General features: G+C 48.5%; 1 protein-coding gene across 1 annotated transcript; it reads left to right on the forward strand.

The window, feature by feature from the left end:
- The first annotated feature begins 787 nt into the window (after positions 1-787).
- Positions 788-12926, forward strand: SMIM7 (small integral membrane protein 7). The gene is made up of 5 exons (XM_058727559.1): positions 788-885; positions 968-1009; positions 1492-1544; positions 6266-6356; positions 11802-12926. The coding sequence occupies exons 1-5, from the start codon at positions 860-862 to the stop codon at positions 11815-11817; spliced, it is 228 nt and encodes a 75-aa protein (XP_058583542.1). The 5' UTR covers positions 788-859; the 3' UTR covers positions 11818-12926.
- The last annotated feature ends 4401 nt before the right edge of the window (positions 12927-17327 follow it).

Below are 17327 nucleotides of genomic sequence, written 5' to 3' on the forward strand. Positions count from 1 at the left end.
TAGCCGTCCCTGGCGGGGGGGGGGGGGGGTCCTTCCCGCGCGGAGCCCACCCAGGCGGGACGGATCAGTTAGGACCCTGTCCCGGTGGGACTCGATTAGGATCCATGTCCTCTTTGGAGCCTTTGGATCGGGACCAGCACCCTCTGTGGGGCCCGACCAGTTGTGAACCCCATCTTCCCGTATCCCAGAGGGTCAAGACCCCAATTGTCTGTGGAGCTGTCATGACCCTAATCCTCTATGGGGCTAAGTTACGATCTCCATTCCTCACGGGGATCCCTGTTCTCCGAAGGGACAGCTCTGTTGGGACCTCCTCCCTCCCCCCCACTCCCCCGTAGCGCCAACCTAGTGGGGATCCCCGCCTTCCACTGGGGCCCAGGAGGAAGCCCCCCCCCCCCCGCCCCGCCCCGCCCCGGGCATCGGTGCCTAGAGCCCACTGCATCAGGACCCATTCGCCTGTGCATCTCAGTGGTCAGAAGGCCCGGTTTCTCCAGAAGCCGCATCGGAGACCCCAGCCCAGAAAATAAAGCTACTGCACTAATTTTCCTGCGCGCTAGGGGCCTCACTCCAGCGCGGCACGCCTCCAGTGCGTAACCTAATACTGCCGCGGGTGACTCCGCCCCGGGTGACGTCACACCATCGCCCCGCCCTCTCCTCAATACCCTCCGGGCCTCCCAGAGAAAAGGGGCGCTTGTTCTTTCCTAAAGGGGCCTGGCCTTCAGTGGGCGGGACCCTGCATGTCTTGGCCTTCGATTGGGCCAGCCCTCGACAGCGTGGCCTCGAGATTGGTCGGTTTGTGCTCCTCTCCCCTCCCTCTTCGAGGCTTCCGCTTCCGGTTCTGACGGACGCCTCGGCCGTAACGATGATCGGGGACATCCTGCTGTTTGGGTAATTAGGGGGGCCAGAGGCTGGGGTAGGAAGGATAAGAGGGACAAGGGGAGGCCCAGGTAACCTCATTCTCCCTTCGCAGGACGCTGCTGATGAACGCCGGGGCGGTGCTCAACTTTAAGCTGTGAGTAGGCCGCTTTGGATCGCGGCTCCACCCAGGGGACCCGTAGACCCGCCCCCACGAGCGTGAGCCCGCCCCAAGTCGTAGGCCACGCCCCCAAGTCCCAGCCAGCCCTCTGGCCACGCCTCCTTCCTGGTCTGTCCTTCTGTGACCCTGCGCTCCATGGTGACTTGAAATCAAGACTTTTCGTTTCCGGCGATCTCCCTTCTTGCATCCCGGAGAGCCTCCGGCCCGTCCCCCCCGGAGTTCTTAGCCTTCCTTCGTACCCACAGACTAACCTCTCCACCTTGGTGGCTGCAGGCCTTGCTGTGATTGGCCGGTAGATGATGGTCCAAAGGGGCATTAAACCCCCCGAGGTCACCAAGTCCGCTGCAGGGCTAGAGCTGAAACGGTGTCCGAGGCCCCCTGAGCTGAGGGTCAGGGCCAGAGGACTGAGTGGTCTTTATGTCCCACCGAAAGTGGATACTGTCTGTTCCTCTTTGTAGGAAAAAGAAGGACACGCAGGGCTTTGGGGAGGAGTCGAGGGAGCCCAGCACAGGTAAGGCCTCCTTTCTGGACTCTGAAATTGGTCCATTCAGAGAGGACAATTTGTTCTTACCAAGCCCTAACTCAGTTTTCTTTTTAATAATCTGTGTGTGTGTGTGTGTGTGTGTGTGTGTGTGTGTGTATGTGTGTGCGTGTGTGATTGTGTGTGAGAGAGAGAGAGTTGGGCCTGAGGATGTGCTGTTCCTTTTGTTCACCTCTGTCGACCTTCTTTCTCCTGCTAACCCTCCCCGCATAAGTCAGAACTCATATAACTTCGTACAGTTAGAATTTTCCTTTATGTATGATACCATGTGGCTAATATTTGCCCCTCACACTTGTTCCAACTTGTTTTGGCCCATTTCTGTGCCCTTTTGGTGCCAGTCTTCCAGCATGAATGAATGAATGAATGAATGAACGAACGAACGAGCAGCTGAACAGCCTCACAAGTAGCTTTTGCTTTCAGAGTACTGCAGACCTGTTTTTTCTTTTTTAATTAGATGCCAACATTAGCTTTCAAATAAATCAGATGTCACGTAAAAATTCGGTTGTCTGAATTTTCAAGAAAATTTTTCAAGAAAAATCTGAACATCCTACAGCTCAGGGTTCAAGCAACCTCTTGGCACCTGTTGGGTGAAGTTGAGAAAAACAGGACCCCGTTGAGGCAGGGCCTGTGGCTTCTACTCGTCCCAGCCCCTCATCGTGATATCATTTCACCTGCCTGGCCTCTGGAGGCCCTAGGTTTGACACTTCTTGCTGAATTTATTCATGTGACTGTTTGAGACATGAGACGTGTACATGACTACTGTGTCCATACATTTATTCATTCACCAAGCATTACTGAGCACCTGTCACATGCCAGCCACTGTGCTGGATGCTGGGGACACAGCAGGGAGCAGACCAGGCGGTGGGTGCCATGATGGAGCATTGCGTAGGGACGATAGGAACCTACGCAATAGGTTCCATTGTGTAGGAGGGGGCAGTGAATTTGAGGACAGTCTGACAGCTCCCTTTTATTGGGGGCCTACCTGGTGGCGGCTGCCCCCTTAGGTGCTTCCTATGGGTATTTCCCCTCCGTCTCCACCCCTAAAAGGTAAAGGGAATCTTCCCATTTTATAGGTGTGGAAACTGAGGTTCAGGCTTGTGGCTTGACTTGCTTGTGGTCACATAGTAAACCAGTGACAGCCTCTTGATTGGAACCTGGCTTTTTCGGACCCCGCAGGTTGTACCCTCAGTCACTAGACCATCCATCCATTCATTCTTTCGTTCATACATCCATTCATTCAGCAGCTATATGTATATTGCTTACCCACTCTGTGGAAGGTACTAGACCAACTCCTGGGGCTGTGGTCTATAGATCTAAATCGGAGCTGGGGTGGGTAAGGATGTGGGAGGGCTTGGTGGTGGTGAGAGTGTCCACGATAAGGACAGTCATAACAGTGGCTTCCTTGTGATCAGGGGCTGTGTGCACGTCTCCTTCCAGCTAGTAATCTTGTGCTTGTTGCTGCTGCTGCAGACAATGCCCCTCTCCCTGTGCCTGGCTGACCCCCTGACACAGTAGTGGCTGCATTTGTTGAGAGCTGTCTCTGTGCCAGGCACTGTGCTGAGGTCTTCCTAGTTGCCCATCACCCCCATTTACACAGGAGGAAACTAGGGCATTTATAGGCCAGGGGCTGACCAAGGTCACCTGTGTGGAAGGGCAGTAAACTCCTGCCCAAGTTTAAGGTCGGAGCTTATACACTTCCTCGAAGCGCTTAACCCCCGCTCCCCAGCACGGGCTAGGTTGGATGCCCCCTTTGGATGCTCCCATGGCACTTGTCATGGTGAATAATCAGGTGTGTGATTACTTGTTTAGTATTTGTCCTCCGTGTGAGCTCCTTAGGGCAGGGATGCCTGTCTCGTTCCTCCTTGTATCCCCTGCACTTGGCTGCTGCCTGGAACAAGTGGCCTTTAGTTAGCACCCGTTGATGGCAGGAGAGCCTGTTTTTTTTTTTTTTTTTTTTTGATGCTGGGCTCAAGGAAGGGCCTTGCCGAGCAGTGCCTCTCAGACATGCTGGGGATGGACCCGCGTTTGACATCTGCAGTCTGGGCTGAGCTGCACGTGGCTGTCCCAGTGGGTTGAACAATACTGGACTCATCTAAGCTGCGTTCAGCAAGTCTGTGTGCTCATCTGGTGCTTGGATGATGCAGTGATGCCAGATGGCTGTCATATCGGGTGGCCGTGTAAATTTCTGAGCTCCTGCCTGGTATTTTCTGTACTTAATGGACAGCCGTGGTCTAGAGATGACATTTTGGGTAGCGTGCTTGTAGGTTACCCTATCTGGACCCGTTCATTTCATTCTGGAGGATTAGCGAGGGAGGACGATTGACTTAAAACCCTGAAGGAGGGTTCTGGAACCCACATCTCTGGAGTCTCATCGTACCAAGCTGTTTCCTCTCGAAATGGGTTCTGTTCTGTGGCATCGGGGAACTAGAGCGAATCATCATCAAAGCAGAGCTCCCCTTTTACTTGCCTGAATTAGTGTCCTTTTTCAGCTGCAAACACTGAAAACCCAGCCAAAGGGTAAGGCAACTTGAAACCTCCCAAGGGTAGGACTGTTCTCAGGCACACCTGGATTCGGGGCTCATACCAGCCGCCCTGCATGCAATCCTCTCCTTGTCCTTCTGGGTTGGTTTTACTCTCAGGCTGCTTGTTTTTACAAAGGTGACCCGAGAGCAGGGCTTGGCACATTTTTCTGTAAAGGGACAGATCATAAACATTTTAGGCTTTGTGGGTCATACCTTCTTTCTCTCTCTCTCTCTCTGTCTCTCTCTTTTTTTTTTTTTTTTAGTGCTTATTTACTTATTTTGAGAGGGAGAGAGACCACGTGTGCGCACGAGCTGGGGAGGGGCGGAGAGAGAGGGAGACAGAATCCCAAGCAGGCTCTGCATTGCCGTCAGCGCGAGCCTGACGCGGGGCTGGAACTCACAAACTGGGAGATCTTGACCTCAAGCCCAAATCAAGAGTCGGACGCCTAACTGACTGAGCCACCCAGGTGCCCTGTGGGTCGTACCTTCTCTGGTGCCGCATCTCAGCTCCGTTCCTTGAAAGCAGCCACGGCAAATCCAGGCATACCTTGTTTTATTGTGCTTTGCAGAGAATTTTGTTTTTTACAAACTGAAGGTGTGTGGCAACCCTGAGCGAGCAAGTCTGTTGGCACAATTTTCCCAACAGCATTTGCCCACTTTGTGTGTGTCGTATTTTGGTAATTCTAGCAGGTTTTCACATTTTTTCATTGTTCTATTTGTTTCGGTGATCAGTGATTATGACTTGCTGAGAGCTCAGATGATGGTTAGCATTTGTCAGCAGTATTTTTTTTTTTTTTTTTTTTTTGAGAGAGAGAGAGAGAGAGAGTGTGCATGCACTCGGGGAGAGGGAGAGAGAATTTTTAAAAATTTTTTAATGTGTTTATTTTTGAGGGAGAGGAGAGACGGAGTGCAAGTAGGAGAGGGGCAGAGAGAAGGGGAAACACAGAATCCCAAGCAGGCTCCAGACTGAGCTGTCAGCACAGAGCCCAATGCGGGGCTCAAACTCACAAACTATGAGATCATGACCTGAGCTGAAGTCGGCCACTTTACCGACTGAGCCACCCAGGTGCCCCGGGAGACAGAGAATCTTTAGCAGGTTCCATGCCCAACTTGGAACCTTATGGGGGGCTTGACTCTAGACCCTGAGATCATGACCTGAGCCAGAATGAAGAGTTGGATGCTTAAGTGATTGAACCACCCAGGCACCCCAGCAATATATATATATTTTTTAAGTTTATTTATTTTGAGAGAGAGAGAGAGAGAGAGAGAGCAAGTGAAGGGGAAGGGCAAAAAGAGAGGATCCCCAGCAGATGTGGGGCTCGAACTCCCGAACTGGGTGATCATGACAGAAGCCGAAACCAAGAGCCCGATGGACGTTCAACCGAGCATCAAGCCATCTATACACCCACCAATAATTTTTAAATTAATGTATTTACATTATTTTTTAGATGTAATGCTGCTGCATATTTAATAGACTATATAGTATAGTGTAAACGTAACTTTTATATGCACTGGGAAGGCAAAAAAATCATTTGACTTGCTTTATTGCAGTGGTCTGGAACCAGAACCAAATCCACAATAGCTCTGAGGTTTATCTCCTATATATAAATGAGGGGGCATGGGTGTATTTTGATAAAACTTATTTATAGACACTGAAATATGAATTTTATGTAATGTTTGTGTCTCACAAAATACTCCTTTGGTTTTTTTTAACCATTAAAAAGTATCAAAGATATTCTTAGTTAACAGGCCATACAGAAACAGGTGGGAGGGCTGGCTTTGGCCCATGGGCCACAGTTTGCCAATCTCTGACCCAAAGGACTGGGCTTACAATTTCGTAGCCCAGAAAGACGGACAGGAAGCAAATGCCTCCTTCCCAGTGGTTGAGACAAAAAATTCAGGACTGACTCTCATTGGGTAGACTTGGGTCACATGTTCCCTCCCTGAGCCAATCAGAGACTGGGGACTGGGTGCTCTCAGGGGTTGGTCAGTGGCAGCTACTGCCAGAATGCCAAGCATCAGGGAGCAGAGGCGACCCACAGGGAAAGCCATGCTGCCCCCGGAACGTGGGGTAGTGGGATGGGGGCGGGCGGAAACCGCAGAAGCACACTGCAGCCGTGACAGCAGACATGTGAGCTGTGCTTGTAAAAATGCTTTCTGCCTTTGCAGGTGACAACATCCGGGAGTTCCTACTGAGCCTCAGATACTTCCGCATCTTCATTGCGCTGTGGAATGTCTTCATGATGTTCTGCATGATCGTGTAAGTCCAGCCTGCCTGTCCCCTTCCGTGTCATCCTCAGTGTCGTTCTCCAGATCGACCCACCTGGTGGTCATTCCCTGTCTCCTCTGTCGGCACTTTTGTGTCACGCTTTCTGCTTTCAAAATAAGAAGTCTCCCCAGCTGGAGAGGAAACCAGGGTCTACACAGGTTAGACTGTGTCACTGTGGTCTAGGCCGGAGCTTTGACCGGAACACGGTGTTCTCCAAGTCCTGGCTGTTTCTGGTACCTCAGCAGAGGCTGCCAAGAGATACCTTCCCTCGAGCCTTGGCCCTGTTACCTCTTGCCAGCTCTGCTGTGTCTAGTGTATGCTCGGTGTCTGCCAGGGTGGAAAATGTGGCTTGAATGACCAGTGTGCTGCTGGGTCCCTGCTTCCTACCCTGCTGGAAGCCAGCAGAAGGGTTTCAGACTTTTTTCTGTTTTCGTGCCCATTTTTCATTTCCTCATTAGGCTTAACAAATCTAATTGGATTGGTTTTCCTCCCAGCAGCGGGGCCTTAATTTTGATTCTGCTATTAATGAATTGTGAGACTCCTAGTAAACAGACTTGGGAAAAACAGTAGGAGAATCTGGCATTTTGTCCGTGCTGGGCTGGTCCCTTGCTTCACCCTAAAGAGGGAGAGAAGGAAAATCGACTGTCCGGAATAATTGAGAGGTTGAATTTAGGGTTGCTGGGGGGACCTTGTGCCAGTCCAGTGGCTGTTAGGGATGGACTTAGGAGATGGGGGGGGAGTTCACTGTGCCACTGGAAAGTGTTTTAGAGCCCAGAATGAGGACCGCAGTGTATGCCCAGAGAGGCCCTCTTTGGGAGCTCGGTTGAGGCCTGTCCAGGTACAAAGAGGGCTCGTGAAGAGCGCAGGGGATTTGCAGAAGAGCATGGGAAGCATAACTACAGTTCACAGGAGGTAGAACAGTGTTGGGGGTGCTCCGCCAGCCTTGGTCTTTCCACGTTCCCACCTATTCATTCATTCATTCATTTCCTTCATTCATTCACAACTATCCAGCACGGGCTGTGCCTTGGGCTTATGGCTGAGACCAATACAGCTATAGTCCTTGCCATCAGTGAATGCACACAGTATAGCAGATGGGACAGGGACAGAAAACAAATAAATAGGAAAACCTCACTCGTGAGGCAAATGGGAGGCTCTCAGTTTGGGAAATGGTCGGGAAGAGCCTCTCTGAGAAGTGCTGTGTAAATCAAAACCTAAAGAACGAGAGGCAGCCTTGCCATCTGCAGAACCGAAGAGAAGCACAGTAGCACTGGATGTAGCACGCGCAAAGGGCCTGGGGCAGGGGCGAGCTCGGTGTGTTTTTATCATTTTGTTCTTTTCTGTCCAGCGGCTTCATCATCCTTCTCTCCTAGCTAGTTTCCTTTACTGCTCCTCTGCTGGCCGGTGACCAGGATGGTAGTAGCCTCAGGCTCTGTGACGTTCCAGCTTAGCCCAAGGCTGGCTTAGTCTGTAGCCTAGTATGCTGATTCTGCTTCCTGAGAGCAGAGCCTGATTGACCTAGCTTGGTGTCACCCAGGTCCTACTAGATTGGGGTTGTTCTGGTGCCAGCAGAATCACTTGGGTTGAGTCAGGGAACCACAGCCCTTGGGCCGGATCTATTTCCTGGTTTTCCTGATGTTTTATTGTCATGCGGCCACACCCATTTCTGTGACTGCTTTTGGTTACCGTGGAGTGCTTGAAACCTTGTGATGGAAACTGCCTGGCCTGCAAAGCCCAAACTACTTAGAGTGCCACTTGCTACACAGGGAGTGTGCCGACCCCTGACCTAGGCCAGCTCTTCCAGTAGGGTCCACAGGGAGGGAAGATCTTTTTCAGAAAGGGCTCTGTCAGGGAGGCAGGGACCAGCTTTCCCAGAATATTAAAAAACTGGAAATCACCTCAGCTCCGGTCGTCATCCTGGGGTCGTGGGTTCGAGCCCCGCATCAGGCTCTGTGCCGAGCCTGGAGCCTGCTTCAGATTCTCTCTCTCTCCCTCTGCCCCCCTCCCCCACTCATGTGCTTGCTCTGTCTCTCAAAAATAAATAAGGCGTTAGATGTGTTCAAAGTAACAAAGGCTTTTTAAATAATAAAAGCTGTTCTACTTTTGCTACAAAAAAAAGAAAACGGAACAAAACTGGAAATCCCCTAACTGTCCAAGAACAGGGGAATAGTCAGGTAATTCAAAGGACGCCCGTACGACCGTTAGGCTACCGTCACTGATGGTGTGCTAAAACTTCTGTCTACACAGGGGAGTGTTTTGAAAGTAAAGGCGGCTGGATGTCACTTAAATGCACACTCTGGCCTCAGTTGTGATAAACATTAAATAAATGCCTGAAGTGTGTGGGGAGACTTCCAGGCAGGGAGTTGGACGGATCTACTCCAGGCTGTCCGCAGACGTGACCATGCTCAGAGGTGACCATGCTGTGACCGCTGACAAGGTTAACAGGGCCTGAGGGGATAGTTCACAGTTCCCTGCACCCACTTCTGTATTGCTTGAGCTGAGCTACTTTGGAAATTTTAAAAAGGCACGAAAAACTTGAAATACAGGGAGAAACGTGCCTGAAGGTTTAGGGACCGAGAGTATTACCGTGTGCAAAGATAAGGGAGACAGATTGACAGGTGCCCTGTGCAACAGAGTGTTAATTGCAGAATGGAGGTGGTGTATATGTGGGTGTTCACTGAACCGTTCTGTTAAGTCTTCTCTACGTTGCCATCTTTGTACTGAAGTATTGGGGAGAGGAAGACCCCAATTCTCGAGGGAGAACAAGGATGAATAAGTACAAAAAAAGTGCAAGTTGGTGTTCACAACTCAGTGTTTTGTCGTATACTCACAGGGTTGTGAAACCACCACGGCCATCTAATTCTAGAACGTTTTCATCACCCCCGAAAGGGAAACCTCGGACCCATTCAGCAGTTCCTGCCTGTCCTCCCCTCCCTCCAGCTTTCTTTATGGATCTGCCTGTTCTGGGTGTTTCACATAAATGGAATCGTAACAGTGTGTGGCCCCTTCTGTGTCTGGCTTCTTTCGCTCAGCGTGATGTCTCGTAGGTTCCGACATGCCGTGGCATGTCAACACTGCGTTCCTTTCTGTGGCCAAAGAATAGTCCATTGTATGGCTGCGCCTCGGCTTGTTTTTGTATCCATCCGTTGATGGCTATCTGGGATGTTTCCATTTTTCGGCTGTCTCCAACATTGTTGATACAAACATTTGCGTCCACGTTTTCGAGGCTGTCTGGTAAATACCGAGGAGTGAGAGTGCTGGGTCTTAGGGTCACTCTATATTTATCCTTTTGAGCTTCCGCCAGACTATTTTTTAAAGTCGCTGCAGTAGTGTGCCTTCCCACCAGGAGCGTATGATGGTTCCAGTTTCCCCACACCCTTGCCAACGCTTGCGATTGTCGGTCTTTTTGATGAGAGCCTTGATGAGAGTCGAGCCCTCTTAGCGGATGTAAGGGTTGATTTGCATTTCCCTGGATGTAAGGGTTGATTTGCATTTCCCTGATGGTGAATGACGTCGAGCGTCTTGTCATGTGCCTATGGGTCATTTGTATATCTTCTTTGGAAAAATGTGTAGATCCTTTGTCCATTTCTTAGTTGAGTTGTAAGAGTTCTTTTTATAGTGTGGATCCCAGTCCCTTATCAGATATGTGATTTGCAAGTATTTTCTCCCATTCTGGGAGTTGTCTTTTCAGTTTCTCGATGGTGTCCTTTGAAGCACAAAAAAAAAAATCTTAGTTTTGGTAGACTCCAATCTATTTCTCCTTCTGTCACTTGTGCTTTTTGTGTAATAGCTAAGAAATTGTTGCCTAGCCCGAGGTCATGGAGATTTAAGCCTAAGTTTTCTTTTCTTTCTTTTTTTTTTTTTTTTTTTTTTAAGTGTATTTATTTATTTTGAGAGAGAGAACATGCAAGCAGGGGAGGGGTAGAGAGAGAGAGGGAGAGAGAGAACCTCAAGCAGGCTCCACGCTGTCAGCGCAAAGCCCGAAGCAGGGCTCAAACTCACAAACTGCAAGATCATGACCTGAGCCAAAATCAAGAGTCAGATGCTCAACCGACTGAGCCACCCAGGCACCTGTAGGCCTATGTTTTCTTTTAAGAGTTTTCTAATTTTAATTTTAATAGTTAGGTCTGTGATCCACTTTGAGTTAATTTTTGTAGATGGTGTGAGGTAGGGATCCAGCTTCATTCTTTTGCATATGTCGTAATCCAGTTGGTCCTGCACTTTCTGTTGTTCTTTTTTTCAAAAAGGCTTCTTATTTTGGAAAGAGTTTGGATTTATAGAAATGTCATAAAGGTAACAGAGTTCTGTGTGTGTGTATTTTAAGTTTATTTTCAGAGAGAGAGAGTGCATGCATGCACACACATGAGAGCAGGGAAGGGGCAGAGAGAGAGGGAGAGAGAATCCCAAGCACGCTCCGCACTATCAGCACAGAGCCCGATGCAGGGCTCGAACTCAGGAACCGTGAGGTCATGACCTGAGCCGAAATCAAAAGTCAGATGCTTAACCAACTGAGCCACCCAGGCAACCCCCCCACCATATATATCTTTTTAACAGCCCTGTGGTTTTCCCCAGTAAACCTCTATCATAACTTACATACCCATTCTCAACTTCATGGACATTTGTACAGTTTCCAAGCCTTCCGTATTCAGGATTTCCTTCACTGGAATAACGTTAATATCTTTTTTTTTTTTTTTTTTTAATTTATGAAAGTCATCACTGACTGGCAGTAATAGAGAATGGGCTAAAATGTTACAGATTCTGATGAAGTAGATACTTTGTTAAATAGCTTTCTTCTTTTTAAAATGTACTGTTTGGGGGTGCCTGGGTGGCTCAGGCGGGTAAGCTCCAACTTTGGCTCAGGTCATGATCTCACACTCCGTGAGTTCAAGCCCTGCGTCGGGCTCTGTGCTGACAGCTCAGAGCCTGGAGCCTGCTTCGGATTCTGTGTCTCCCCCTCTCTCTTCCCCTCCCCTGCTCATGCTCTGTCTCTGTCTCAAAAATAAATAAAAACATTAAAAAAAAATAAAATGTACTGTTTGGTAGTGTTAAGTATCTTCACGTTGCATAACCGAAAAATCACTTACAAAATTATAAAGGATACAAAATAATCTTTTTTTTTTTTTTTTCAACGTTTTTTATTTATTTTTGGGACAGAGAGAGACAGAGCATGAACGGGGGAGGGGCAGCGAGAGAGGGAGACACAGAATCGGAAACAGGCTCCAGGCTCCGAGCCATCAGCCCAGAGCCTGACGCGGGGCTCGAACTCACGGACCGCGAGATCGTGACCTGGCTGAAGTCGGACGCTTAACCGACTGTGCCACCCAGGCGCCCCAAAATAATCTTAATAGTAACATAAAAAATCTTCTGAAAGTGTTTTCAGAGCGATAGCTTTGCTTTGTTTGCATCTTCATGTACATTTCTGCCCTCCGTCTTTTCCAGGCTGTTTGGCTCCTGAGCCCCAGATATACGCCTTCCCGGGAACCAGGAACCAGGAACCACCTTCCCAGATGCCGGGTCTCCCTTCCTCCGTTCCTGATGACTTCAAGAATGGTTTTGACTGGAAAACCAGCGATCTTCCCAGAAAGCCCAAGTTCGTGGTGGGTGGAAAAAAATGTTCGCCAAGCTGCACACGGTTTCCCAGCCACGTCATTGTTTTCTTTTCAAAGATCTTTTCACTTTGGTCTCTCCTCTGAAATGCTGACTACTTAAGGAGTTTGAGGAGGGCTTATGGAAGGGGAATGTGATAACATTGCATTCCCTACGGATAAAAGAACATGTCTAGATTGTTTTTTTAGATTGGAATTCCTCTTCTTCCAAGCTTCCGCTAGAAACCCATTTCTGGATATTTCTCCGTTTATTTTTAACAACCATCCTTTTTGGTTCCAATTACCCAAGTTTTGAAAAAATCATTTTTATCCAGGGATCTGAAACAGAAAGGTTGGCTTTTGAGTTTGATGGAACCTCTTTACTGGACTGTATTTACGAATAACAAGCAAGTTCATTGTTGCTGGGCCTGTGTCCAAATTCCTTTCCTGTCTCGATGGGCTCTGCTTGGCCACTCGGTGCAGCTGAGGTCATCCCCAGGACTTTAAGGGTGAAGTATTACCGATTCCCATGGAAGAGAGGTACAGAGCAGGCAGATGTGGGTGTTAGGAGAAACTTCGCCTTGCCTTGAAGCCCTCTGTTAAAGTCACTTTTGGGGCCATTAATTGTATCATTTTCGGAACGAGGGTGCCGTCCATGGGGGGTATCAGGACCCAGTTCTCAAAGTTTGGAATTCCGGGTCTGATTTTCAAGTGAGTGATTTCAAGGTTGAAAAGCAAGGAGCCTCACTCGAGGAAATCTAGCATTTTGCACAGAATCTTCATTGAAAGGGAGGCCTTTTATTGCCAAGACGAAATGCCGGTGGTCAGCACCCAGATCCTGCCGGTGTTTGATTTGTTCGTTGTGGTTTTTGAAATCCTGATTTGTAGGTAAACCTGACGGGAGAAAGAAGTAACCAAGTAAACCTGTAGACCTGCAGAACTGAGTTGCATTGAAAATAAAGCTCATTTCTAAAAAGGATCTTTTGTTTACACATTTTTTAACCACGAAGTTAGTTGACTTCCAGCCCGAGTTGTTGTGAACTACACTGTGGGGAACACTGAGGATTCATTTCGGAGGCTGTCAAAAAGTCAGAAAAGAGGCAATATTTAGGTTTCCCTTTTGAGATTTTGCGTGAATAAATGTGCGGCTGGAATTGGGCCAATGTGATTTTTGACCCGGCCACTCTTGGCAGTATAGAAAGAGCTGGTGACAGCAGCGGGGTTTTGCTAGACTAGGGTCAAATCCGCTCTTACTGCTGCTTTGCCAACGTCATTCTCCTTCACTGCTTGTATAATTTATTCCCTTGTCACACCCGGGCGTGTGGTTTGTAAGTCGCCGGGGAACGTAGCGGCCAAATCGAGCTTCGCCCAGGCCTGTGTCCTTGTCAGCCAGAACAGATGTGCCGAGATCTTGCCTGGTCACTCATCAAGCCGTGTCAGTGGTGCGAGGAAACCTCGCCGCCTTATTCAGACTGGTGCTGAGGTTTCGGTGAGGAGAGGCATTCATATGTTATGGGGGTGAATTGCGCTCTGCGAAGAGAATGCTGTCATTGAGATTTTGTTTCAATAGTTGTATTTTTTTCCCCAGAGAACTGTTATCTCCTTGTTAAGCTCCCATCAGCATCGCTTCGGAGGCTCTGCTGTACCTTTTGAAAGTTGTGTCTCATGGATGTGTATCTTGAGGAAGCTTTTCAAGAACCCTCATTAACATCAAAGATTATTGACATTGGAGTTCTGGGTGCGTAGGGTTGCCCAGAATTTAAGCGCTCATGCTTCTGGGTCAGTTAGGTGCGGGTTCGAGTCCCATCTCTGCTCCTTGCTAGTGAGACCTTGGCTGCTTGCTTCCCCACTCCTTGCCTCAGTTTCCAGTCTCCAAAATGGGTCTGAGGGTCCCATCTGCCTGGGGCGATTGGAAAGTTCAGCAAGCTTAAATGTTCGGTGTGGGTGTCCTCACTGCCTGCATTTTCTCTCTCCTTGCCTACGTTTGTGCACACACACCTTTAAAGAGCAATTGTATTGGGTTTTTTTATTATTGTTTTTTTGTTTTTTTATGTTTATTTAGTTTTGAAAGAGGGAGCGCACAAGCAGGGAAAGGGCCGAGCGAGAAGGGGACAGAGGATCCCATGTGGGCTCCATGCTGACAGCAGAGAGCCTGATGCGGGGCCTGAACTCCCAGACCACAAGCTCATGACCTGAGCCGAAGTTGGACGCATGACTGATTGAGCCACCCAGGCGCCCCTCGATTGTATGGTTTAAAAAAATTAGAGGGGTGCCTGGGTGGCTCAGTCGGTTAAGTGTCTGACTTCGGCTCAGGTCATGATCTCGCGGTTCACGAGTTCAAGCTCCACATAGGGCTCTGTGCTGACAGCTCAGAGCCTGGAGCCTGCTTCCGATTCTGTGTCTCCCTCTCTCTCTGCCCCTCCCCCGCTAGTGCTCAGTCTCTCTCTCTCTCAAAAAATAAACATTAAAAAAAAGAATTAGAAACAGTTTTCCAGCATAGAAAACCTTTTCCTATCTTCCTATTGCCTTTCTAGCATTTTCCTTATATACAACGGTATACAGGCAAACCTTGGAGATATTGTGGGTTCAGTTCCAGACCACTACAGTAAAGCGAATATTGCAATAAAGCAAGTTAAGTCAAGTTTTTGGTTTCCCGATTCATATAACAGTTGTGTTTATAGACACTGTAGTCTAGTAACTGTACATTAAGCATCACATCAAAAAAAAAAAAAACCCCGTGCATTCGTAATTAAAAAACACTTGATGGCTAAAAAGCACTAACCGTCATCTAAGCTTTCAGTGAGCCATAATCTCTGATCACAGATCACCGAAACAAATCCAGTAATAATGAAAGGTTTGAAATATGGTGAGAATTAGCAAAATGTGACACAGAGACGTGAAGTGATTGGATGCTGTTGGGAAAATGGTGCCAAGAAGCTAGTTGCCACAAACCGTCAGTTTGTAGAAAACACGGTGTCAGTGAAGTGCAATGAAATGAGATACATGCCTGGATATGATGTTGTTTGATGGTGGAGAAGCCAGCTTGGGTTCTGGGTTGCCAGACAGGCTCCATGGTGCTCAGTTGTGTGTGTGTGTGTGTGTGTGTGTGTGTGTGTGTGTGTGTGTGTGTGTGTGTAAACTTTTTTAAAGTTTATTTATTTATTTTGAGAGAGAGAGAGAGAGTGAGTATGCACACGCTAACGGGAGAGGGGCAGAGAGAGAGAAAGGCAGGGAGAGAATCCCAAGCAGGCTCTGCATTGCCAGTGTGGAGCCCAACGCGGGGCTCGAACTCACAGACCGTGAGATCTTGACCTGAGCTGGAACGAAGAGTCACACGCTTAATCGACAGGCGCCCAGGAGCGCCTCCACGGTGCTCAGTTTTAATTACTGCCTGGTGTCAGTAAATCTCTCTTTGACCTTGGCCCTCTCGTACGTGCTTGGAACTTGTACTTTGTCCACTCTGACGAATGCCACTGCTATAACCGTTGTGACCTTCGCTGGCTCCCTTCACCAGTGACTCTGGAGTATCTAGGAAGGCTGCATCATCCGGTCCACTGTGGTAGCTGGAGTGGCTTTTGTTTGCTTTATTCTAAAGTTTCTTACTACCAATGCATGCTCATTGTAGATAAATTGTAATATACGGCTTTACTCGAAAGGATACAACTACCAATAATCACATTCCCGCAGAGGGCGTCACTCAAGGTACACGTCTTTCTGGCTCTTTCTCTGTGCATGCGCATTGGGTATGGGGCATCCATTTTCATGACATAAATTGTATCTTTGTGTGTTCTAGCCTGCTTTTCTCATCTGATGATACATTCCTGTATTTTTTCCTACAGTCACGGTTCTTTTATTTTTTTAATGTTTATTTTTGAGAGAGAGCGCGTGCACGTGTGCATGCACATGTGCACATGTGCGGGGGAGGGGCAGAGAGAGGGAGAGAGAGAGAGAGAGAGAATCTGAAGTGGAGTTTGTGCTGACAGCAGACAGCCCTCCTGAATCGGGCCTCGAACTCACGAACCATGAGTTCATGACCTGAGCTGAAGCCAAGACGCTTAACCGACTGAGCCACCCGGGTGCCCCTGTGTTTTTTTTCTTTTTTCAGTTACCATTCTTAATAACTGCAAAGAAGTTATTGTAATGATGTGTCGTGATTAATTTAATTCGTCCCCAGCTGATGGAAACTTGAGTTGTCTCCGGGTTTTGTCTTTCATAAATAATACTGTGATGAACAATTTGGTATATCATCCCTAATGAATTTCGGGGTCACTTTTAAATTTTTTTTTTTTTTTTTTAATTTTTTTTTCCAACGTTTTTTATTTATTTTTGGGACAGAGAGAGACAGAGCATAAACGGGGGAGGGGCAGAGAGAGAGGGAGACACAGAATCGGAAACAGGCTCCAGGCTCCGAGCCATCAGCCCAGAGCCTGACGCGGGGCTCGAACTCACGGACCGCGAGATCGTGACCTGGCTGAAGTCGGACGCTTAACCGGCTGTGCCACCCAGGCGCCCCTAAATTTTTTTTTTTTAAACGTTTTATTTATTTTTGAGACAGAGAGAGACAGAGCATGAATGGGGGAGGGGCAGAGAGAGAGGGAGACACAGAATCAGAAGCAGGCTCCAGGCTCTGAGCCATCAGCCCCGAGCCCGACGCGGGGCTCGAACTCACGGAGTGTGAGATCGTGACCTGAGCTGAAGTCGGACGCTTAACCGACTGAGCCACCCAGGCGCCCCTCGGGGTCACTTTTTAAAAGAGATCCACCTTGGGGCGCCTGGGTGGCTCAGTTGGTTAAGCATCTGATTCAGCTCAGGTTGTGACCTCACAGTTTGTGAGTTCGAGCCCCACATCGGACTCACTGCTGTCAGCACAGAGCCTGCTTTGGCTCCTCTGCTGACCTCTCTCTCTGCCCCTCCCCTGCCCACACACACACTCTCTCTCTCTCAGGAAAATAAATAAAACCTTTAAAAAAAGGTAAAAGAAAAAGAGATCATCTTGACAGCTTTGAGCTGAGAACTCCAAAGAAAAACGAATCTTGGATAATTTGTGTCTTTGTTTATTCATTTGTTCATACTGAGCATAGCGTCTGTTCCTATGTACAAGAACTGGGTTCTAGATCCCCATCAGCTTTGGCCGGGAGTGATCTCCAGCTACTTGTCTGTTTAACCTGTTAATAAGGACGAGGTTTTCAGGCACCACCCAGATAACTGTTTCTTTGTGAAAGCTACTGTGGTTGACATCACACCGGTTGGCTGTCTACCCTGATCCTGAGGGTTAAGGACCTTAACCACCATCTGAGTAATAAAGGCCCACTACTGCTTGCCCTGGAGCATGTTGCATGGAGTCACGGCCAAGGTGAGGAGCTGCACGTTGAGATTGAAA

This window comes from Neofelis nebulosa, chromosome 4 (genome assembly GCF_028018385.1).
Source record: "Neofelis nebulosa isolate mNeoNeb1 chromosome 4, mNeoNeb1.pri, whole genome shotgun sequence".
NCBI classification, from domain to species: Eukaryota; Metazoa; Chordata; class Mammalia; order Carnivora; family Felidae; genus Neofelis; species Neofelis nebulosa.